At 45.5% G+C, this 24,367-nt stretch overlaps 1 protein-coding gene across 1 annotated transcript in view; it reads right to left on the bottom strand.

Moving 5' to 3' along the window:
* LOC144818333 (hippocampus abundant transcript-like protein 1) overlaps positions 1-24,367 on the bottom strand; it is a 365,697-nt gene that overhangs the window by 11,532 nt on the left and 329,798 nt on the right. The window contains exons 10-11 of the mRNA XM_078675662.1: positions 14,618-14,715; positions 8,693-8,853 (exon numbers count right to left, since the gene is read on the bottom strand). Coding sequence (XP_078531788.1) covers positions 8,693-8,853; positions 14,618-14,715 — 259 coding nt within the window. The remainder of the gene's footprint in view (positions 1-8,692; positions 8,854-14,617; positions 14,716-24,367) is intronic.

Raw genomic sequence — 24,367 nt, 5'->3', positions numbered from 1 at the left:
ATCGACATTAATGGAATAAGTGCACCATCACGAATTATATCTTGATGGATCACTTTTGTACACTGCTGTCGGGATGCCATCTGGGCCAGACTTAACACCTACTCGTGCTCTCTTGATTACTTTTTTTTTACTAGGGCTGGTGTTAATCTTAGATTTTAGGAGTGCGCTCCACTAGGGGGATGTTTACAGTACAGCAAACAGCAACAGCTGAAAAAGTGGAGAGGAGCTCTGAAGGACTGGAACTGCTACCTCCTGTCCAGACACAAAGAGGTGGACTCCAGAGGTCAGTGAGCCGACCCCTGTGTGGCCACAGTGACACCACAAGCTGAACCACATTTATTTCTGGATGTCAACTTGCTCATTCACAATTGGTCCTGCACTGGACACTGTGATAGACCTCTGCTGGATCAGACCATGAAGTCATACGGGCCTTGTAGAGTTTAGGAGCCTTAGATGAAGTTAATCACTGCAAAATGTTAGCATGTCTGACTTCCAGCCGCTGAAGGACCAGAATCAACCACCAGAGCCGATCAAGGGCAGGTACAACTTTGTTGGGCTGAAGAAACAGGTTTGTACCGATTGGAGCATCTCTGCAGCAACAAATCTATTTCAAAGGGCCCTTGGCGAAAATGTATCCAACCCTCTGGAGCCTTCTTCCGATACAACCATCGGCTTTGACCCGTTGGAGAAATCAAAGCTCTATTTAAGAGACTATGTCCCAAGCTAGAATTATTGACCAGGAGAAGGTGCCAAAAGTGTCCGGCTGATGAGAAGATGGTACCTGGGGTGGATTTTTTACATTTCCTGCTCTGATTTTTCCCGCCCAAATCAATCCCGCCCAAATCAATCGCTTCAGCGAGTCCTTGCTCAATGCCTATTCAACTTCAGTGAGACCCTCCCAGACACAGCTTACTGCCTTGTACAGCTGAAAGATTCACTTTGCAAATGAAGACGAAAAGTAAACATTTTACCAGGCCACCCCACTTGGTGTATAAGACCTTGGGATCCATTACAATCAGCCTATGTCCCAGCCTACCTGCAGCCACAAACCCTTGACTATCACGGACGCGTAGCTTTTTTTGGCACTATTTTCAGTTACAACTTTCCACTCATTGGATTTTTGTTGTTTTGGTGTCATTGGATTAATGAAATTGTACTCTTTTTTTCTAATTCGGTTTGGGATGTTCACTATTCAGTGTTTTGACTTTATTACGGCTATGGTAACCACCCCCCTCAAATAATATTCCACTTTCTTATATGTGCCATAACAGGCAAAGTAAAGCAAACAAGCAAAAGAAGGTATAGCGCCTTACCTGCAAGTCCAGTTCTCTCGTAGGGGTATTTTCATGATAGTCATAGGTGTTGAATAGTCCTGTCCTCCTGCCTGGACCCTGGAGCACTTAAAAAAAAAAATATCTTGTAAAGTGCTGAAGTTCGCCTTTTTTCAGGAAGGCCTTGAAAAGTCACTTAAGACGATCATAATGCAGCCTATAGGATTAGGCTACAACGGTCAAAATTCTTCATCTTGAAGAAACAAAAGGGGAATTTCCATGCACCTAATGCCTGGACAACATTGCATGGTCACAGAAAAAAATCCTTCACAAACCCTTTCGCTCTGAGAGAAGAGGATGAAGAAATGCAGGGAAATGTAGCCCATAGGATGCCATTATAAAGAAGTAAAAAGGAGAATGTGTCTTTAAGAACTGTGATCTCCAATACCACATCATGCTCAACTATAGGCAGGTACATCAGTTCTTTATTCCGGCTCCTGCTGACAGGACCCTTGGAGCACTGAACTCAAACATTTTAGTTTTTTTCTTCAAAATTCAGTCTTAAATATCAGCATTTTCTGCTTCACTCAACTTCTTTTGTCTTTCTCTATTGAGTGAGATTTTTTCCTGACAGGGATAGAGGTATTTTTCTGCTTTAAAATGCCTGATTTATTCGATAAATGTCCTCGCTGTGGCAGGAGAAAGGCCAAAACAGACCCTCATGAGGTCTGTATCATCGGTCTGTCAGCTTTACACGTACCTGCCTCCTGTGAGATTTGCAAGACTTTCTCCAGGCGAACTTGCGTGACAGAGCAAAAATTTGCCTTCAAGGAAAAGAAGAAAGAAGACGCCTGCAAAAAGCCATGGGTCCACTGAGCGAGGGGAAGGTAATTGACCACTGTAGCCTACTACAGGCAGCATTAGGACTCTCTTAAGTTACTTTTCAAGGCCTTCCTGAAGAAAGGGGAACTTCAGCACTTAAGAAGATATCCTGAAAAAAAGTGCTCCGGGGTGTCCGCAGGCGGGAGGGACTATTCAATGGTTATGAATATACATGGAAATCCCCTTCAAGAGAAACACATATCTTAGCCATGCACAGTATCAGCGTTGTTTGCCAGTTTTTTATTAGCAGAAATAGATCAAGTTGTGCATAATGCTCACAAAAATCTACAACTCAGCAGACAATAGCAGTGCGAGTAGGTTGTTACCTACTTATTTGACATATCTCCTTATATTGGGAATCACATGGGGAAACCTATTAAGAAAAAAAACGTAAGCTGAGATAAATGCTGTAGCCACTCTCATACTAAATGTGTTGAATTTCTTTTCATTTATTTAAATATGCAGCCCAATACACTTACAAGAACAGTGCAACTTAAAACTCAGCCATAGTGATTTTATGTATAAGAAAAACATGAAGAAAATGAGGGAAAATTTACATGAGAAGAAATTGCACTTCTTTAATCAGCTGCCATGTCTGTTATGTTATGTTATGTTAATTTTCGATTTATATAGCGCCAAATCACCGACAGGTCTCTTAGCGCTTGCTTTGGGAACCCGTCCTGGCTTTCCCTGCAAGATAACCCCTACTGGGCATCCCCAAGGTGAAAACCAGGCATCCCATCTCAGTGGGGCTGTAGTCTCATACTGTCATAACATGGTTTACGCTTTTTATGATGACTAAGGCATTCCCACTATCTACCTTTTCTCCCCCCACACCCTCCCCCCTCCCCACCCAAGTCGCTATGAGGAGGAGATTGGGATGTTTAGAAGGCAAATGAGAGTCATCCGATGGAGGAGTGAGATAGAAAATTAAGCATCTTTCTCCAGAACAGGATCGTAATTTAAAGTCATTAGACTAGAATAGAATAAGACAATCTATTAAACTTGCAGAGTAAAGACTAACGGATGGTAAAGACAGTGACAGTTGGGCTTACCTAACCGAACATGTTTGTTCAAGATAAATTACAGACTAATGTTGCTGCTCTGGAGTCTGAGTCCGTTAAGTAGTATCTGGTGAATATATGAACCATAAGCCTCTTTGCAAATATCTGCAATTGTAAAAACTTTTATTAACGTGGCTGCTTAATCTTATGTACATTGAACTTTGTCTATTTAATAAAACAAGGTCATGGATGTGGCACTCCATCTGAAAGTAGACTGTATAGAAGTACACAATCCAAACCAACTGGAAAAGAAAGTCACACAGTAATTAAGTTTTTGTTATTTTTTTTGCTTAGAAAAGGCAACAATCGGAGAACTCTCCTTACATTCAGAGTACGTAAGGATCTTTTTAAAGGAAAGGTAAGATTCCTAAAGAACAACTGCAATAAAAGCAGTCTGGTTCATATGAAGGCTTCAGACTATTATAGCGAAAAATAAAGGATGAGTTCCATCGACTATTATACTGGAATATATCTCAGTTTCAAAGACCCTCGAACCAAAATGATAGCTAGCAGGAAAAGAGCCTTCTTGGACAAGCGAGGTAGGGAACCTTTCCCAATAGGTTTGAATAAAGGGAGGGCATTTATTTTTCTTACTCCAACATAAAAATCACATGGGTGGATTGCCTCTTATTTGGGTGGGAAATGTTTCAATTCCCTCAAATCAATATTTTATTGCGGGTACTGTGAAAAAAAGTTATCAGGGAAGCACTTTTACCAGTAAGCCGTCATGGCTGTATGGCATATCTAGAAGGATGAGAAATGTAGGCCTAGCATAGTCAGATTTTGAAGATATGGAAAGACTGCCTTTTACAAGCATGTGATTGAGTCAATTTCTCGCTCAGTGATACAGTTGCAAATTATCTTGCATTTGAAGGGGTAGACAGATGTGGTTGAGAGGCATTTGCTTCTTTATGAATGTCAAATAGGGTTTTGAAAAATGTAGATGCCTTACAACAGGTTTTTATGAGCCACACTTTCATGTTCAAGGATAGTGGTACGTCTAGTTCTGCAGACTGGATAGTAGAATTGGTGTACACAGTAATTTCTTGTGATATATAAAGGAAATCTGTGACACACCCTTAACATTGCCAATATGGTACAATTATACGTTTGCTGTCTACGTCCCCCTGTCAACCATACCTGCGAAATACTATCTAACCACAGGAACAGCAGTACCGCATGCTGTGCATGCAACTTTTATCTTGACTTCCCGCAACTCTGTCGGCCCAGACTTAATGGCCACAAGCCAGCTCGTTTATGGCTTCTTGGCAGTCTCAACTGCAGATCACTCTGCAAACATAAAAGAGACATTTTTGACCTTCTGTCTGACAACTCCCTAGATGCCCTCTTTCTTATTGAGAATCTGATGAGGGACATATTTATGCCCCAACCAAACGCACTGCTATGTGTCGCTCTTGCGTCATACACATATGTATTCCTATTATAATCCAAGTGTTTATTTCCAGCAGTTTTCTTTTTCTCCACTTTTAACTTTACTCCTTGTTCTATTTATCAAGTCCACATGTGGAATCTATTGCCTTTTTTCAAGTTTCTTGTATTTACTCTGTGTCCATCCAGACCTCTTGAATAAATACGATTAATGCCAAGCTCATCACAGGCAGTGTTTATTCATTAAAAACCCAATGCATTTCGGGCGGCGGAACGCCCTTCTTCGGGGGTCACTGCCCTGCAAATTCAAAAGCCTCTCGTTCTCCCCACAGCTTCCTGCTTGATTTGAATCCATTTCACCTGCCCGTTTTTCAATCCACTGATTTACCATTCCGCACGCATTCATTGAGTACATGGAAAAATGAAATGAAGTTTTGAAAATCAGGTGTGCATCCCACAATTCAGAATATGCTCTTTCTTATTGAGACATGGCTCCATGCTAGTTCCGGCCCAGACATCGCCGAAGCCCTACCGACCAATTATGCCATCATTCGACAAGACCGAACCACTGGAATCGGAGGTGGGATAGCAGTCATCTTTAAGAAATCGCTGCAGTGTATTTTGGAACCCATTCCTTTACCTACCTGTGAGGTGGCCCTTTTCAAACTCCAACTATACCCGTCCTTCTCCTTCACAGGTCTCCTGATTTACCGTCCGCCTGGTCCCACACTTCCTTGGGCTACCCAACTAGTGGACTGGATCGCCTCGGTAAGGGTGAATTACAACAATCTGTCCATTGTAGGTGATCTGAACATTCATTTCGACGACCCTACAAACAAACCTGGCATAAATTTAGTTCACGACCTAGCTGCCATGAACCTCACTCTATGGAACTCAGGCCCAACTCACAAAAGGGGACACCTTTTAGATCCCATCTTTTCCAGCCTTCCCCAGCTACAGTGCCAACAGGCTCTGCCCTTAGATTGGTCAGACCATTTTCTAACAAAATTCCATCTGTGGGACTACATGGCCGTCAGCCCTCTTAGCGGGACTAGCAAGTCCCTCAAAAGAAATTGGAAAAAGCTGGACATTAACCATCTCACGTCCATCCTAAGTTCAACCCCACCGGAGGAACTATTAGACACCAGAGACATTGAAATTACAGCCACCAATATCAATAACTGGCTCCTAGGTGCTTTAGACATTTGCCTGCCCCTAGTCCACAAAAAAACCACCTCCCATAACTCTCCTGCCTTATGGTATAATGAACAACTGAAGGCCTCTAAATCCAAATGTAAACGACTAGAACGCCTATGGAGAAAAGACTATTCCCCGGCTGCCAGCTCGCACTATAAAAGCGAACTCAAGCTCTATCATAAAGCCTGTAACAAAGCAAGAGCTAGCTACGGAGCTAAATCCATATCTGAAGCTACCAGCAAGTCTAAAACACTTTTTAACCTTGTAAAAGAGCTAGCAGGCGCCAATACATCCTCCAAACCTCTTCCTCTCAACAGCCTCCAATGCGAGGAACTAGCTAAATATTTTACATCCAAGATTGAGACAATTTACCAGGATATAGCAACTCAACACCAGGCTCAATCCAATAGTGCGCAAAACCCCGGCCCCAATACAGATAACATCTATGTCCAATCTCAACCGTCCTACGAGCCACTTACTTCCTGGCCGGAGATCGATGTCCAAGGTCTGCGGCACATCTTAGGGAAGGTTAAATCTGGATCACCTGCTGACCCCCTCCCGATTTCTATACTCAGACTCCTGGACTCTCCTCTTCTCGCCGTGTTATGTCAAACCGTAAATGTATCCCTTTCCACGGCCACGGTCCCGCCATCCTGGAAACATGCCATGGTCTTGCCTCTTCTTAAGAAACCATCGGCTGACCCCAAAGTCCTGGCAAACTTTCGTCCCATATCCCTCCTGCCTGTTCTCTCCAAAGTTTTGGAGAAGCATGGCCACGAACACCTAGCCAGATTTACGGAAGCAAACAGCATCTTACACCCTTCCCAATCGGGTTTCCGCACTGGATTCTCGACGGAGACTACACTACTTGGAGTTGTGGAAAATCTTCGACAACTGGTCGACAAGGGCAACTCCGCCGCGCTGATTCTACTCGATCTCAGCGCGGCGTTTGACACCATCTCCCACGATATACTCCTCGCTTCCCTCTCTAACATGGGAATAAAAGGAATGGCACTAGACTGGATTGCATCCTTCCTGACTCTCAGGACATTTCAAATCTCTTCCAGTAATGCGGCATCCAATGTCCATTTCTCCCCCTACGGAGTTCCACAGGGCTCAGTATTAAGCCCCCTGCTTTTTAGCCCGCTGGTCCAAATCGCCGAATCAGCTGGTCTTAACATGTTTACATACGCTGACGACTCTCAAATCGTTTTCTCACTTTCAAACGAGAACCCTGACTTCCCCTCGCGTCTACAGACAGGCCTTAGGAACATTTCTTCCTGGATGAACAAAAACATTCTCAAACTTAATGGAAGCAAAACCGAGGTCTTGATAGTAGGTCCCAATCAAAACCTCTGGAATTCCAGACACTGGCCATCCGAAATGGGCCCCTTGCCTACTCCATCACATCAAGTTCGTAATCTAGGCATTACCATTGACAACGGCCTAATCATGGAGCCCCAGGTGAACAATCTCACAGCTACCTGCTTTACTATCCTGAGATGGCTCAGAAAAATCACATGGATGCTCCCGGATGACACTCAAAAGACAGTGATTAACGCACTAATTACCTCTCGCTTAGACTACGGGAACGTCCTTTATTTAGGGGCATCTCAGACAGTCATGAGGCGCCTCCAATTGGTACAAAATGCCGCTGCCAGACTGCTCTGCAAATGCAACAGGAGAGAGCGTATGTCCAGTCACCTAAAGGCGCTCCACTGGCTAGAAATTGACAACAGGATCAAATTCAAGACCCTCAGCCTCATGCATAGGATAAAGTGGGGCAACGCACCCAGATATCTTCAAACCCTTGTACAGGCCTACATGCCTGCCCGCAGCCTGAGATCTGCCACTCAAGGTCTTTTCTGTGTCCCTAAAACACACCGGGCGAGGATGGGAGGCAGATCTTTCTCTCTCCTAGGCCCGAAGCTCTGGAACTCCCTCCCGCAATCTCTCCGTCTAGAAACTCGGTACACTCACTTCCGCAAAGCCATTAAGACCTGGCTTTTCAACATGTAACATGTTGCAGGTCTCTTTTTCTTTAACTCCTTCCTGTCTCTCTGGTTCAGTATTCTGCTATAGCGCCGGGAAGCCCTTTTTGGGTATCTGTCGCGCTCAATAAGCCCAATAAATAAATAAATAAATAAAGTAACGAGATCAGATATTTTTGCCCTGAGGGAAATCCCACAGTATTGCAAAAGCACAATTATATTTACCTGGTTCTGATGAAGAAATGCCTGAGAATGAGAGCTGAGTGGGCACTCCTCCATAAAAGGGTGAAATAAATCGCCTTAGAGATTCAGAAATGCTACATCGCTGCTGATACTCTTACTAAATGTGGCTCATGCCAAAGGAAAGCTGGGGGTTTGTCAGGTGCTTTGCACTTAACATTTTTAAAGAGTGCCCACCATGTCAGTTGCAACAGTCGTTTTGGGACCCTTGGTTCCAAAGTCTCAAAAATGACAGAGTTAGATGTCTGAGGATTCCCCATTGGGATCTTTAGTTTGGTAGCTTCTCCGACTAGTACATCATAGAATCTGGAAATATAATTGACTGGAGATTCTCAGTTTTGAAACCAGTGGTGATATGTGTATATGAAGTCAGCATATCAGAATACTGTTCAGTTGAAAGATCGGGCAAAGTGGATCAGTATCATGAGACAGATGACATAAAAAAAGAATCTCATGCAAAGTGCAGGAGTTTTCTATTTTTTGGGCTGAGCTCTCTTTATCTGTAGATGAGTGTCTTGTATCTAATTCTGATATTGATTCATAGTACTCCTCCATTTCAATATTCACAACAATATTAATAGTAAGAATAATAATACGGAAGGCCTTGATTAGTTAAAAGACTAGAATCCAACAATGCACATAATAAGTGAATACTCACAGCATCACCAGGATCCTGCATGGCAGTGGTTTTTTCTGTATTCAGAGCCAGAGGTGGGTCATTAAGCTCAACATGGAAGAGGAAGAATACAAATCCGTACAGAGCCGGTCCGAGGCCATTACACAATCCTCGAATTCCCGTAACAATTCCCTGGACAACGCCTGTGGGGAAGAAAAAAAACAATAACCAAATCAAGCAAACGTACTGTTTTGCTGTATTACACGGGCAATGTCTTAGGGTGACCAGATTCTCAAAACAAAAAACGGGGACAGGTCATAGACATAGAAGTAGGACTACGGTTTGCAGTAACCATCGACATAAAAGTATGATTATTTGACAGCTCTCATAGACATAGAAAAAGGACTACAATGACCGCTCCTTCCACAGACCGAGATGAAGCATTACAGAAAATAAATCCGAGGTCTTTTATTGGCACCCCTCTCCTTTACACAGCAGCACTAGTACTTCTTATTACATTTACACTTTTAAGGACTATAGCATATATTTGCCAAAAATCAATAAAACTCACAGGCTAGCTAACGCCAGTGCAAAGAGAGCATGCGGGCGCATACTCAACCGGAACAATGAAAAACAGGGACATTTCTGTGTTTAACTGGGACACTGATTGAAAACGGGGACATTTGAGTCACTTGGAGAAAAGTGTCGGGACACGGGGACATTTCTCCAAAAACGGGGACCGTCCTGGGAAAACGGGGACGTCTGGTCACCCTACAATGTCTGCAAGTCACAACATCTGTTGAATAACAATAACAGATTATTACAGTAACAAAATTAACTTCTAAGGTCAGTCTCGGGCAGACATGCATATTTTTCTGATGCCCTAAAAAAGGATGAACCACTTAACTTTACGAATGATGGCTTTGATGTATATATTTTATCGGCAGAGATCTGACTTCTTTCATTCCAGCATGACATAAGAAAGCAATCTATATGTAAAACAACTGTTTGAGGTCCAGACTGGAACAGAAGCGATGACTCCAGTAAGAATTCGTAGTAACATCCCCAACACGCTCGCAGTTCTTTAACTATGTTCCACCTTAATAGAGCAGGAACACTCTGAGGTATATAAAGTGGTAGCTAAGAACTAGTAGAGGAACAACAAACAGTTTCCATTCGAGTGATAATTAACCAGGCCAAAAAAACATAGTTTTCGAATAGATACGATTTAATTTGTGGAGACCCTTTTTCTTGAAGGAAGTCCTAAATACATTGCAATGGGGGTCCTCTGATTTTTTTTTTTATACAGAAAACAGGTTACTAAAATACCGCTGCTGATATTCTACTGGATCAGTATATAAATAACTTGGAGCTATCCCTTTCCTGTTTGGGCATGTTTCTTCTATATGCTGCACTTCACAAAATGGTATAAGGAATCAGCTGCTATGCTGTGTGGGGAGAGAGGCCACAGACCTGATCTGAGCTGTAACTGACCTCACACGCGCTCAGACAGAATGACCCAGAAAGAAAATGTGTTTTTATTAAGGGTAACTCTTTGATAGCTTTGTCTGAGCAGAGATACTACACCCAGAAAAAACTTTGTGCACATAAACAGAATAAAAACAGTTTAGGGTAGATTAAAGAGAGAGGGAGGAAAAACCTTTTACTTTATTTTACACACAAAACAAATATCTGCTTTACTGAGAAAACTTGGTAAAGAGAAATTATTTTCTCTTCAGACCCTCTAATTTATTCTGTATAAGGAAGTGGCTGCATGCTATACTTTCAGTTAGCAGACTTACAACCGGGTTTTTCTCAACAATTAGGTAATAGTGGTCATACCTCTTGTTGAAGGGGCGTTAGGCATACGAAACATTTGATGACCTTTTGATGACACAGTAAGATACGCAATACAATCAACAATCGATCAGGAAACAGACTATTTAGATGTGGATACACCTGTGCAAACAGACCCATAATCACAAACAACTTCTTGGCTTTTTAAGTGTCCTTTGTTTTATCTAGCTAAAACTTTAAATACTCTCTTAACATCTAATGAAGGTAGAGACCTTTCTGCTGGAGTGGAAGAATTCTGAAAGAATGCTGGAAGCGATATGGACTGATTAAAATGGAATTCCCACCCACTTTCAGAAGGGAACTTGAATGTGCACTCATGACCACTGTATCCTTCTAGAATACAGTGTAGGATTTACTGCAGATTAAAGTCTGCATCTCGCTAACTCTGCATGCAGATATGATGGCAACCAGAAAAGTGGCATTCCACGAAACATGTGAAAGGAAAGCCTTCAGAACTGGCTCAAATGAATAAACTCAGTTATGAGAGGGCCAAATTAAATGATGGTTGAAAGAATTTTAAGATCTATTCTAGGAAGTCCCTCATGACTGGGACTTTCAAGAAAGAGGCTTGAGAATGGCATTTTCTTTAAGCAATGGTGGCTGCAAGATGTAGCTTTATGAATAAAAGCTTAATTTTTACAGTTGTATATACTGCAAACTCGACCCGGAGGTATTAGAGCGCTTTAAATGAGCTTCAATTGCATTACAGAAAGACACATTAATTTTTAGGCACAGGGAGGTTGCGTGATTTTCCCAGAATCTAAGGATGTTTGAGCCTCCTGCCAGACTCTAACTTGGTTCCCTAGCTCGGCCGCTCTATCCGTTAAGCCACATCCTTAAACACAAACCTGGCTAAGTAGAACAACTAAGGCAGTATCACTTCTTCCTGGCATTTCATTGAGTCAACATTTTACCAAGTGCACCAAATGCAAAATACTTTTGCAAGATGTCACGGTGGATGGGCATTTAACTTCTTAAAGAATAGCCACACTATCTGGGTGAAGACCCAAAAGTCCATATTGAATGTGTTGAGGAGCAAAACTACGAAGCACAATGTTAGTGGACTGGGATACAATATCTGACCATTTAACTTGTGACTAATGGCCAGTATGCATGGCAGTCTCCTGAGTGGAAGTTATGACAGACGGAGGAGGTCTGGAAAGCACCTGAGTCTTGGTATTTACAGGGTAATGAAGATCATTTTGGTCTTGCATTATGTCCGTTTGACAATGACAATGAGTGTGGGAACCAGGAGAATCTGAGGAAATGCATAAGGAAATTTTCCTGATCAGTTAATCAAATACGCATTCCCCTTTGACCCTGGGTGAGTACCTGGAGGCAAAGTTAGGCACTTTTTGATTTCAGCATTTGTAAATAAGTCCATCTGAAAAAAAAACATTCAAAGTAGATGATTTCTAAAACTTTGCTGTTTAGAACCCTTTTCATAATCTTCTGAAAAAATCTGCTGGGTGTAGCTGTCTGCATTTTGCTCCAAAATATATATAGCAGTAATTTGAAGATTCTTGCATAATTGCAATTTCTAAATTGCCTGCACCTCCAGAAGAAAGAACTCAAAATCTCGTACTACATCACGGTTGTATTGCCTGTCTGAAGGAGAGAATTCATCTTAAAAGCTGGGAGAAAAAGACTGAAGAGCGAGGTGGACTTCTAAATGTTCCGGAAGATTTATTTTGTAGGCCAACTCTTTCCGGGCTCATGAACCTTGAAACAGGAAACGATCCACATGTGCACTGTGTATGGACAGAGAAGCATCCATCACCAATATCCGAGTGGGTACAATCTGGTAGAAAGGGACCTCCTTCAAAGAGTGTCTGGTTGCACCACCACTGAAACAAAAGAATTGCTGCCGGAGTGAGCTTAACCATATCCTCCAACTTGCCTAAGAATTGGGACCACTGGTCTTTGAGAGACTACTTGATAGTTCTTATGTGAAGAAGGGCACTGGGAACCAGAAATATGCAAGGCACATTCAAACCTTGATTGAGAGGAGGCTTGTCTGGGTGTTGGGGGCACCAGCTTCAGAATTTATTTCGAGGCATTTCAGGAAAAAGGATAGTCTTTTTTCAGAATGAAATGTTCTGGCGCTTTGAGCATCCTGATCCATAAATTAGAAGGACTGAACTGGAGACTAGATAGATGTGGCATGATTGACCTCCAATTCAAAGAGTCGGCAAGCATCTACCCTAAGGTCGTGATGAAGTTGGGATTGCGGAGGAACAGCTTTTAGCAGTCAATCATCCAGATGAAGATCCCATCCACCTGAAAGGTACCACCACCACAGCCATGCATTTTGTGACATTTCTTGGGATTCACTTTATCCCAAACAGGAGGTTTTTCTATTGACCCCACCGACCTCAAGAACTACCGCCCCATCTCGCTGCTCCCGTTCCCGGCAAAAGTCATCGAGAAGACCGTCAACAAGCAACTGGCCGCCTTCCTCGAGACGAACGGTTCCCTCGACCTCTCGCAGTCTGGCTTCCGGGCCAACCACAGCACCGAGACCGCCCTGATCGCAGCTACCGATGACATCCGAGCCCTGCTCGACAACGGAGAAACAGCGGCCCTCATCCTCCTGGACCTCTCCGCGGCCTTCGACACTGTCTGCCACCGTACCCTAGTACAGCGCCTCAGCGACGTCGGAATCCAGGAGAAGGCACTGGAGTGGATCATCTCCTTCCTCACCGGAAGGACACAGAGAGTCCGCCTCCCCCCGTTCAGATCGGAGGCCACCGAAGTCATCTGCGGCGTTCCTCAAGGCTCCTCGCTCAGCCCAACACTCTTCAACATCTACATGAGCCCCCTCGCAGCCATCGCACGCCAGTACAACCTCAACATCATCTCCTACGCCGACGACACCCAGCTGATCCTCTCCCTCACCAACGACCCCACCACCACCAGAGCCAACCTGCACGAAGGGATGACAGACGTAGCTAAATGGATGTCGAACAGCCGCCTGAAACTGAACTCGGACAAGACGGAAGTCCTCATCCTAGGATCCTCACCCTCCGCCTGGGACTCCTCCTGGTGGCCCCCCGCCCTGGGCAGCGCACCCAAACCAACAGACCACGCACGCAACCTGGGCTTCATCCTGGACTCCTCCCTCTCCATGACCAGACAAGTCAACGCCGTCTCCTCGTCGTGCTTCAACATCCTACGCATGCTACGCAAGATCTTCCGATGGATCCCCTCCGAGACCAGGAAGACGGTCACCCAGGCCCTCGTCACCAGCCGTCTGGACTACGGCAACTCCCTCTACGCAGGAACCACCGCCAAACTCCAGAAGAGACTCCAGCGGATCCAGAACACCTCAGCACGACTCATCCTGGACATCCCCCGCCGCAGCCACATCTCCGGACACCTGAGAGACCTGCACTGGCTCCCGGTCAACAAGAGAATCACCTTCCGGCTCCTCACCCACGCACACAAAGCCCTACACAACCAAGGCCCAAGATACCTCAACAGCCGCCTCAACTTCTACGCTCCCAAACGCCAGCTTCGATTGACCAGCCACGCCCTCGCCGCCGTCCCCCGCATCCGAAGAGCCACCACAGGAGGAAGGTCCTTCTCCTACCTGGCCGCCAAGACTTGGAACTCCCTTCCGACCCACCTCCGCCTGACCCAAGACCACCTCGCCTTCAGGAAGCAGCTCAAGACCTGGCTGTTCGAGCAGTAGCGGACCCCCTCCCCCCAGCGCCTTGAGACCCTCCGGGTGAGTAGTGCGCTATATATAAATGCTTTGATTGATTGATTGAAAGTTTTTTACCCACCAGGGATCTAAGGAATTTGTACGCTTTTGCAGTAATTGGGATATGAAAATAGGGGTCCTAAAGATCGAAAACATACATTTAGTCTTCCCAACTGAATAAGGCTAAGCCTCGTAGAAGGCTAGCATTCTGAACTTTTCTTTTTTTATCCATACCTTGGTTTACTTGAGGTTTAGACAATCAAAATCCACTGTTCTTTATAGGAAATGGGAACATTTTAAACATCTAACTTTTGCAACAGAGGGCCCACTCTTTATGTAGTCGTTGTTGATGGAAATGATTCAACTTTTTACACACAGGGAGAATATGAAAACACATAACTCACCTTGTTGATCAGGCTCAGCATTTCGAGATACAAGAGCACTAACAGCTGGGAAAGTAATGCTTGACATGGAAGCTACCGCTCCCGCCGCCCACATCATCCTATTCAGAAAAAGCAAAAATATTATGTAGTCCTTGGTATCCACATGGAAGAATGAACCATGGACATAGCTAGAAGAGCACTTGAAAATGCACATATTTACAGAACCGTTAAATTGAAACAGCAGCAACACTCTACACCCTAACAAACACAGCATAAGGGTATACAACTGTTGCATCATTACCTTAGTGGATACTGTTTTTAGACACACATAACATGATTGTTTCATAGGTCTGAAGTAAAAGAAATATAGGTGATAGGATATGTACTTACTCAGTTTTAAAGTTCAGTAAGTGTAACAGAATCAAACTTTAAAGTTTTGGTGAGTTTCTTAGGGTACTTCACACACACTGCTCTCAGTCTCTGTCGATACGTCCCAAAGCTGCACACTTAATTGTGTGGAAACTAATTTTTAGGTTTGGCTTTACAGTGAAGCTGTCTACAAGCCTTATTACAAATTCTAACAAATATACATAGACTGGACTGTAGGATCAGAGGAGACTTTTTCTCACTTCCTGCTACTGGCAGTTTGGTGCATCATTTCACCTTCTAGAAAGTGCTTCCACTGGAATACGAGGTGCTAATTTCCTTTGAAAATATACACAATTCCCACATAATTTGTCACATTCAATCCATTATATCCACTATGCCTTCTAAATACAAGTCTTTTTAGGTCTCGCCTGAGCCAGCGCATGCGCTACCCTGGCAAGACTTTTAGTTAGTGGGCTTCAAAAAGCCGACCACAGCTTTTTGTGAGGCATAGAGCGTGCGATTACGCGCACCAGCATGCGCGCCTCGCTCCGCCTCTCCGTCTTGCTTGCTTCGCGCTTCAACACTTCTCCCCCTGCCCCACCACAGAGCGCGTCTCGCGGTTGCACGTCTATTTGCTTGTTTGCGGTAGGAGCTTCAAAATGCAAAACTTAATTTAGCCACGATTGTGCGATGTTTATTTGCAGTGAGCTGTCGCCTGTTACAAGTATCCTGAGGCAATAAAATACAGACTTTTTTTTCAAGACAATATCATCGTGTGAGCTGCTGTAGACATGTTGCCCTGTCATTAAAACATAACACCGTAAAAACATCGATTTTCAAGTTAATGTTGTTTTTGATATCTGCAACGTATGTTCCAGCGCGATGCTTTCTTGAGAAGGTGTTGAAGTCCCGTTTTTAATAGCATTGTCAGAGTGCCTTTCCAGTTGGTCTGGCACATAAAATATACTTTATCTCTCGCCACATTTGTTTTCAATTATCGTTCCCAGACACAGGCGTGATAATTGAAAACAGATTGCTCGTTGTGGTGCGTGCACGCGCACCACTCGCGTGCTGGTTGCATATCTACCCCCTCTGATCTCCTCCCGCCGATGCGTTCCTTGATTTCTTCACTCAAATAGCTAATGTCAGATATTAAATCAAAACACACTTTGAAGTATAAATAAACCACATACACAACCACAAACCACATCCACAGCATCACTCAGTACCACCACAGCATCACTCTGCAGCATGACAGTATCAATCAGCACCACCACAGCAGCAGTCAGCATCAATCAGCACCACCACAGCAGCAGTCAGCATCAATCAGCACCACCACAGCAGCAGTCAGCATCAATTAGCATCACCACAGCAGCAGTCAGCATCAATCAGCATCACCACAGCAGCAGTCAGCATCACTCAGCACCACCACAGCATCACTCAGGAATATCACACCATCACTCAGGAATATCACACCATCACTCAGGAACATCACGGCATCACTCAGGAACATCACGGCATCACTCAGGAACATCGCGGCATCACTCAGGAACATCGCGGCATCACTCAGGAACATCGCGGCATCACTCAGGAACATCGCGGCATCACTCAGGAACATCGCGGCATCACTCAGGAACATCGCGGCATCACTCAGGAACATCGCGGCATCACTCAGGAACATCGCGGCATCACTCAGGAACATCGCGGCATCACTCAGGAACATCGCGGCATCACTCAGGAACATCGCGGCATCACTCAGGAACATCGCGGCATCACTCAGGAACATCGCGGCATCACTCAGGAACATCGCGGCATCACTCAGGAACATCGCGGCATCACTCAGGAACATCGCGGCATCACTCAGGAACATCGCGGCATCACTCAGGAACATCGCGGCATCACTCAGGAACATCGCGGCATCACTCAGGAACATCGCGGCATCACTCAGGAACATCGCGGCATCACTCAGGAACATCACGGCATCACTCAGGAACATCACGGCATCACTCAGGAACATCACGGCATCACTCAGGAACATCACGGCATCACTCAGGAACATCACGGCATCACTCAGGAACATCACGGCATCACTCAGGAACATCACGGCATCACACAGGAACATCACGGCATCACACAGGAACATCACGGCATCACTCAGGAACATCACGGCATCACTCAGGAACATCACGGCATCACTCAGGAACATCACAGCATCACTCAGGAACATCACAGCATCACTCAGGAACATCACAGCATCACTCAGGAACATCACAGCATCACTCAGGAACATCACAGCATCACTCAGGAACATCACGGCATCACTCAGGAACATCACGGCATCACTCAGGAACATCACGGCATCACTCAGGAACATCACGGCATCACTCAGGAACATCACGGCATCACTCAGGAACATCACGGCATCACTCAGGAACATCACGGCATCACTCAGGAACATCACAGCATCACTCAGGAACATCACGGCATCACTCAGGAACATCACAGCATCAATCAGCATCACCACAGCATCACTCAACGCCACCACAGCATCAGTCATTACCACCACAGCGTCACTCAGGACCACCACAGCGTCACTCAGGACCACCACAGCGTCACTCATGACTACCACAGCATCACTCATGACTACCACAGCATCACTCAGCGACACCACATTATCACTCAGGGCCAACACTGCATCACTCAACAACACCACAGGTTCACTTTTATGTTAAGATTTATGGCTTTTTCACACACAGGACACCATAAGATCACTTAGTACCACCACAGAATCACTCAGGAACACCGCATCAAAACAGCACCACCACAGCCCCACCACAGCATCACTCAGCACCGCCACGGCATCACTCGGGCCACAACAGGATCACTCACCTTCACCACAACAGCACTCAGCATCACTCAAGAATACCACAGCATCACTTAGTACCACCACAGCCTCACTATGCACGACCACAGAATCACTCTGCAGCACCACATCATCATTCAGCATCACCACAGTATCACTGAGGGCCACCACAGTATCACTGGGGGCCACCACAGCATCACTGGGGGCCACCACAGCATCACTGGGGGCCACCACAGCATCACTGGGGGCCACCACAGCATCACTGGGGGCCACCACAGCATCACTGGGGGCCACCACAGCATCACTGGGGGCCACCACAGCATCACTCGGGGCCACCACAGCATCACTCGGGCCACCACAGCATCACTCGGGGTCACCACAGCATCACTCGGGGTCACCACAGCATCACTCGGGGTCACCACAGCATCACTCGGGGTCACCACAGCATCACTCGGGGTCACCACAGCATCACTCGGGGTCACCACAGCATCACTCGGGATCCCCACAGCATCACTCGGGGCAACCACAGCATCACTCGGGGCAACCACAGCATCACTCGGGGCAACCACAGCATCACTCGGGGCCACCACAGCATCACTCGGGGCCACCACAGCATCACTCGGGGTCACCACAGCATCACTCGGGGTCACCACAGCATCACTCGGGGTCACCACAGCATCACTCTGGGCCACCACAGCATCACTCTGGGCCACCACAGCATCACTCTGGGCCACCACAGCATCACTCTGGGCCACCACAGCATCACTCTGGGCCACCACAGCATCACTCTGGGCCACCACAGCATCACTCTGGGCCACCACAGCATCACTCTGGGCCACCACAGCATCACTCAGGGCCACCACAGCATCACTCAGGGCCACCACAGCATCACTCAGGGTCACCACAGCATCACTCAGGGTCACCACAGCATCACTCAGGGTCACCACAGCATCACTCAGGGTCACCACAGCATCACTCAGGGCCACCACAGCATCAATCAGTGCTTCTTGCACTTTTTAATTACAACTTCTCAGCATGCTGCACAACAGCCACACTTTTCTACAGCACAGCTTAGAAACATTGGCAAAGTCAATAGCTCTATATAAACACTTATAAGGCCTCCCAATGCATAGCCAATAGGTCTCGCCTTTGGGACAATATGTGTTTAGTTATCCAGCACAATATCCTTCATTAAACAACATCAATTGTTGCATGGCTAATCACTTATAAGGTCCCAAAAGCGAGACCTATTGGCTATGCCAATGCTTGTTTGTTTTTACCTCCCCCCATCGTTTACATATTCAATAGTTCTCACTTAATGAGCATTTATGCATGCCTCTGTTTACATACGTTAGCACATTAAACCCCAAACTAATGGCTTTGCCGATGCTTGCATCCCGCTCTCTCGAATGTTGGAACACAGTTGTCAAATGTCATATTGCTTGGTGTGCCGAGTTGTTCCTTTTTAGAAATGCAGTTATTGCATGTTAACTCTTTCACACAACCTCTGCCCACTACTTGCTTACTAGAATCCTCAATAGTGTTAATGACTGATAGAGAGGTCATTTTCCATTAAAAATATCCATTGCAGTTATTATGTCTTGCCCTGCTACCTATTAACTTTATGATCATGCCACAGAAACACATTTTTTGATGAGTGGTATAAATAACATATATTAAATACATTTATCAAATGTAGACAATAGATATTGCTTTAAAAATGTACAGAAATCCTTTAAGAAGTAAGTTGACCGTGTCAGATTGTGGGAGATGAATTGCAAATGGAGTCAGAGACATTTTTGGACTTCTCTCTTCATGCCAGAAAAGATTGCAGGGTCTGCTCTGGATTATCTACTTTTACAGAAGACAAGTCTGTAAAGTTCATTTGTTGTGGGTAACAACTTACACAGAGGGCACCACCTTGCATAGCATCCATAAACTCAGAAGAGTTCTCACAAATGCTACATTCTAATGCCTTCTTTCTAGACGTCCAAGAACATTTTCTTTCTTCCAATTGTCTGCATTTATGTTTTTTTTATTCTAAATGAAACAATTTAAATTATTTAAGCTCTCCGTCAACAGTAGAACGTAAACGGACCATTAGCGTGAAATACTCCTAGCCTACTTTATTTGAGACCTCCCTCACCTGGAGTTCTGACAATAATTGTCATTAAACATTTAAATAAGTTATGCCCCAAACAGTCAAACATTTCCTACCCAAAGCAAAAAATAAACGTTTTGGGGGTACGGGGGAGGGGTTTGAGTTGGTGGTGACCTGTTTAAGATTAACATGTTTTCACCAACAGGTTGAAGGTCAAATGAAGCAATAAACAAAGCACTATGTTAACAAACAGTCATGATGGGGTTTAAAAATTGGGTATTTAACTGAAGGTGAGAAAATATACACAACAAATGTATCGCCTCAGCTGAAAGTAGATTAGGAACTAATGAAGACTGTGTTACTTTGTTCTTTTTTATTACAGTGTATTTAGTTTGTTCAACATTCTTCAAGAGCAAACATTAAGTGTTTACACTCCAATAAAAGGACAAACTCTGCACTTACTATTAGTATGACCCCTTTCTTGTTCTTGAAGGGATGCTAAAAAAGCAGATACCTTCCAAATGAAGCATATATGGACAAGTTACTTAGCTTCAGTACACTTATCTGGTAGGGACTCTATCTAGTCGCAGATTCCTTATTTTAGAATTATCCCCAGGCATTAGATAGGATTTGGAAATTTTTCTTGAGCAGCACCCCAGAGTGCCGTTTGGGGGCATTGCTTGGCTCTTTTTGGCGTTCTTGTCCACACCAGAAGTGATGTGCACTGTGCCTATATAGGTGCCATTCCAGCGTCTAGTAAGTTACTTTTCGCGACTTACCATGCCAGAAGCGCGGGGCCACGTAGCACACTGACCGCTGTGGGAAATACTAGGGTTTTGAAAGGGGAAACCCCTGTCCCTGAAAATCCTTTCAGAGTGGGGAGGATGGGTGGGTCATTAAAGACTCTGAGGCAAGATAGAGTCTCTAACAGATAAGACATTACTGAAGGAAATTAACTTTCTCATCTTAGAGAGACTTCTAGCCGAAGGTTCCTTACCTTACAATAGATACTGAAGCCCTAACTCCCTGGAGGTGGGTTTGCAGACCAATATCAAATGAGGAAATCCTGCAGGACCAAAACGGGCAAAATGCCCATCCCTATGGACCGGACTGTCCAGAAAGTAGTGTTTGGTAAACATGTGCAGGGAAACCGAGGTGGACTCCTGGCAGATGTCCAGGACTCGAACTCCACTAGCTAACACAGTGGTTGAAGCTTTAGCTCTGGTGGAATGAGCATGCAAACCCTTGGGGGTTGCTTCTTAGCCAATGTGTAGCAGATTTTAATAAAGAGCACGATCCATCGCCAGATGGTGCTCTTCTGTACAGTCTGTCCTTTCTTCGGTCCAACATTCCTGTTGAAGAGTTGGTTGCCCACCCGGAACTCTTATGTTCAGTCAAGGTAGAACGACAACAATCTTTTTGGGTCTAGACTATAAAGTCACTCCTCTTCTTTGGATGGATGAGGCAGAGCATAAAAAGTGGGCAGAGTGATGGTTTGACATATGTGAAACAAGCCCACGTAGGAAGCACTAGTTTATTTGGGTAGATGGTCAGGTAAGGATGCTTGGATGACAAGGCCCGAAGCACACTGATCCGGGCAGAAGGTAAAGCCACTAGAAAGCCATTTTGATAATATGAAGCCCAACAGGACAGTTATGTAAGGGCTCAAACAGAGCACAAATCAGGAACGTCAGAGGCAGATTAAGGTCCAACTGAAGGATAATGAAAGCAGATGGGGGAAAAACATGCTGCAAACCTTTTAAAAACCTATGTACAAAGCGAATTTGGAAAAAGGAAGGTTGGTCAGGCAACCGTGGAAATTCAGCTAAGGCAGAAGGATATCCCTTAACTGTGCCCAGAACAGAGCCCTACTGGGCAAGGGAAAGAACAAACAGGAGAATCTGAGAAAGGGGAGCAGAAAGAGGGTCAACTTGTTTCTCTGCACACCATGCCACAAACTTACCACAAAAATAGGCGTATACAGTCTTGGCAGAGGAACGTCTGGCTGCTAGAATAAGATTGCAGACTTTGGGCGGAAAGGTATAAAGGTGTTAACTGTCATCACTCAATCTCCATGCAAGAAGGCGGAGCATTGACAGATTCGGAAGAGAACTCTCCTGCAGCTGCGACAGAAGATCCTCTCGAAGGGGCAGCCTGATCCGAGGACCAATCGCCATGCTCAAAAGCTCGGGATACCAGACTCTCATTGCTCAATCTGGCGCCACAAAGATGACTTGGGCCCAGTCGCTCCTAATCTTCTTGAGAACTCTGGAGTGGTATGGGCAGAAAGGCATACAGGTGGCCTGAGCCTCTATAAAGACAAAAAGCACCTCCGAGCTGAACTGCTGAGATTGTGCATTCTTGTCAGTGCCAAACAAATCTAACCGAGGCTCTTCCCACTGTTGAAAAAGACACTGCACCACTTAAGGATGGAGACGCCATTTGTGATCCACGTCCGCTCTGGTGTTCAGAGCGCCTGCTAGATGTTGAACCACCAGGGATATGCCCTGCTGTGCCAGCCAGGTCCAGATATGCAGGGTCTCTTGACAAAGGACCCCACCCCACCCTGTTGTTTGTTGCAGTACCACACGACTGTGGTGTTGTCTGTTAACACCTGCACTAGCCTTCCTTTGGAGGGGAGAAAGGCTTTCAATGCCAATCTGATCATGCAGAGCTCCAACAGGTTAATATGGAATCCGGATTATGCTGGAGACCAAGAGTACCCTGATCTTTCTCGCCCAAATGGCCACCAAATCCCAGGAGTGACACATCTGTTACTACTGTCAGATCTGATTAGGGAAGTGAGAGGGGTCTGCCGCGGACCCAATCGCGGTCCACTGCAGATATTTTGCAGTTTCCTCCGAAATCTGGACCATGTCAGAGAGATCACCCTGATGCTGCACTTCCTGGAATTTTAAGTCCCACTGCAGAGCCCGCATATGACAACGGGCATGTGTCACCAGCAGGATGCATGAAGCCACGAGGCTCAGCAGCCTCTGAGCCAGTCTCACTGAAATCCAGGATAGAGGCTGGAACATTGCTTTCATAGCTGAATATCTTATACTCGCCATTTGATGGTATAGGCACTAAACTGCACTGTGCCCAGAACAGTTCCAATGAAAGGGAGTGTCTGAAAGGGAGTCAGGTGTGACTTTGGCACGTTGACAGGGAACCCCAGTGTATGCAGAAGGTCCGCCGTAGTCTGGAGGTGGGAGACAACAGTCTGGGGCGAGCCACCATTCAACAGCCAGTTGCCGAGATGGGGAAATCTGGCACCCCTGGTCTTTGCAGCTGAGCTGCAACCATAGCCATCACCTTGGTGAATATCAGAGGGACACCGGTGAGGCCAAAGTGGAGCACAGCAAACTGAAATTGCTTGTGCCCCACCTTGAGCCACAGGTAATCCTTGTGGGCAGGCAGAACAGGAATATTGAAATATGAGTCCTGCAAGTCCAACACAACCAACACAACCATCCAGTCTCCCGGGTCCAGGGCAGATTGGACCTGAACAAGAGTAGCATTCTGAAGTTCTTTTGAGGAAGAAGGTGATAGGGCATGTCGAGGATAGGAGAAAAGCATCCATCCTTCTTGGGCACCAGGAAGTAGTGTAAATAACAACCATGACCCACTTCTGGCATTGGCACTGTGTCTATGGCTCCTTTGGCCAACTGAGCCCTCACTTCCTCGCAGAGAAGGGATCCTGGTGGAATTGAAGCGCAGCGCAGCCCCACTGGAGGCTCCTTCTTTGCCAAAGAGTAGCAGGCTTTGATGCACAGAACGACTCACCTGGAGATGGTTCGTTTGTGCAATGCCCGACCTTTCTTAGAACCCACGTAACCAACAAAGAGCTGGTCGGCCACCCGGAATGGTTTTGTGCGATCCAAGTAGAAGGAAAGCGCATGTTTTGGAACCAGACGGTGGAGCATCTCTTCTTCTTTTGAAGGATGAGGAGGCGGAAAGAAGGTGGGCAAAAGTGATGGTTTGGCCAATGTGGAAAGAAGTAACCCCCTTGGGAAGAAAGGAAGGTCTAGTTCTAAGGACGACCTTGTCCGGATGGACAGCCAGAAACGGAGGCTTGGAAGAAAGCTTGTAGCTCACTGACCCTGCGTGCAGAGGTGATGCACACCAGAAAGGCAGTTTTCAAAAGTAAGAAGCCTGAGAGGGCAATTATGCAGCAGTTCAAAGGGAGCGCACATAATATAAGCAAGCACCAAGTTCAAGTCCCACTGGGGCATTATGAAGGGAACAGGAGGATAGAGATGAGTAATGCCCTTAAGGAATCTATTTACAACAGGGGACTTGAAAAGTAAAGGCTGATCAGGTCGAAGTCTAAGGAAGGCAGAAATGACAGAGAAGTAGCCTTTGAGAGTGCCCAGAGCAGAGCCCTGCTGGGCCAAAGAAAGAAGGAACAAGAGAACCTTAGAAAGAGGGGCAGAAA

This window comes from Lissotriton helveticus, chromosome 2_1 (assembly GCF_964261635.1).
Source record: "Lissotriton helveticus chromosome 2_1, aLisHel1.1, whole genome shotgun sequence".
In the NCBI taxonomy this organism is placed as follows: Eukaryota; Metazoa; Chordata; class Amphibia; order Caudata; family Salamandridae; genus Lissotriton; species Lissotriton helveticus.
Note: the sequence above shows the minus strand (reverse complement) of the source record. Positions and strands in the feature narration are given on the sequence as shown.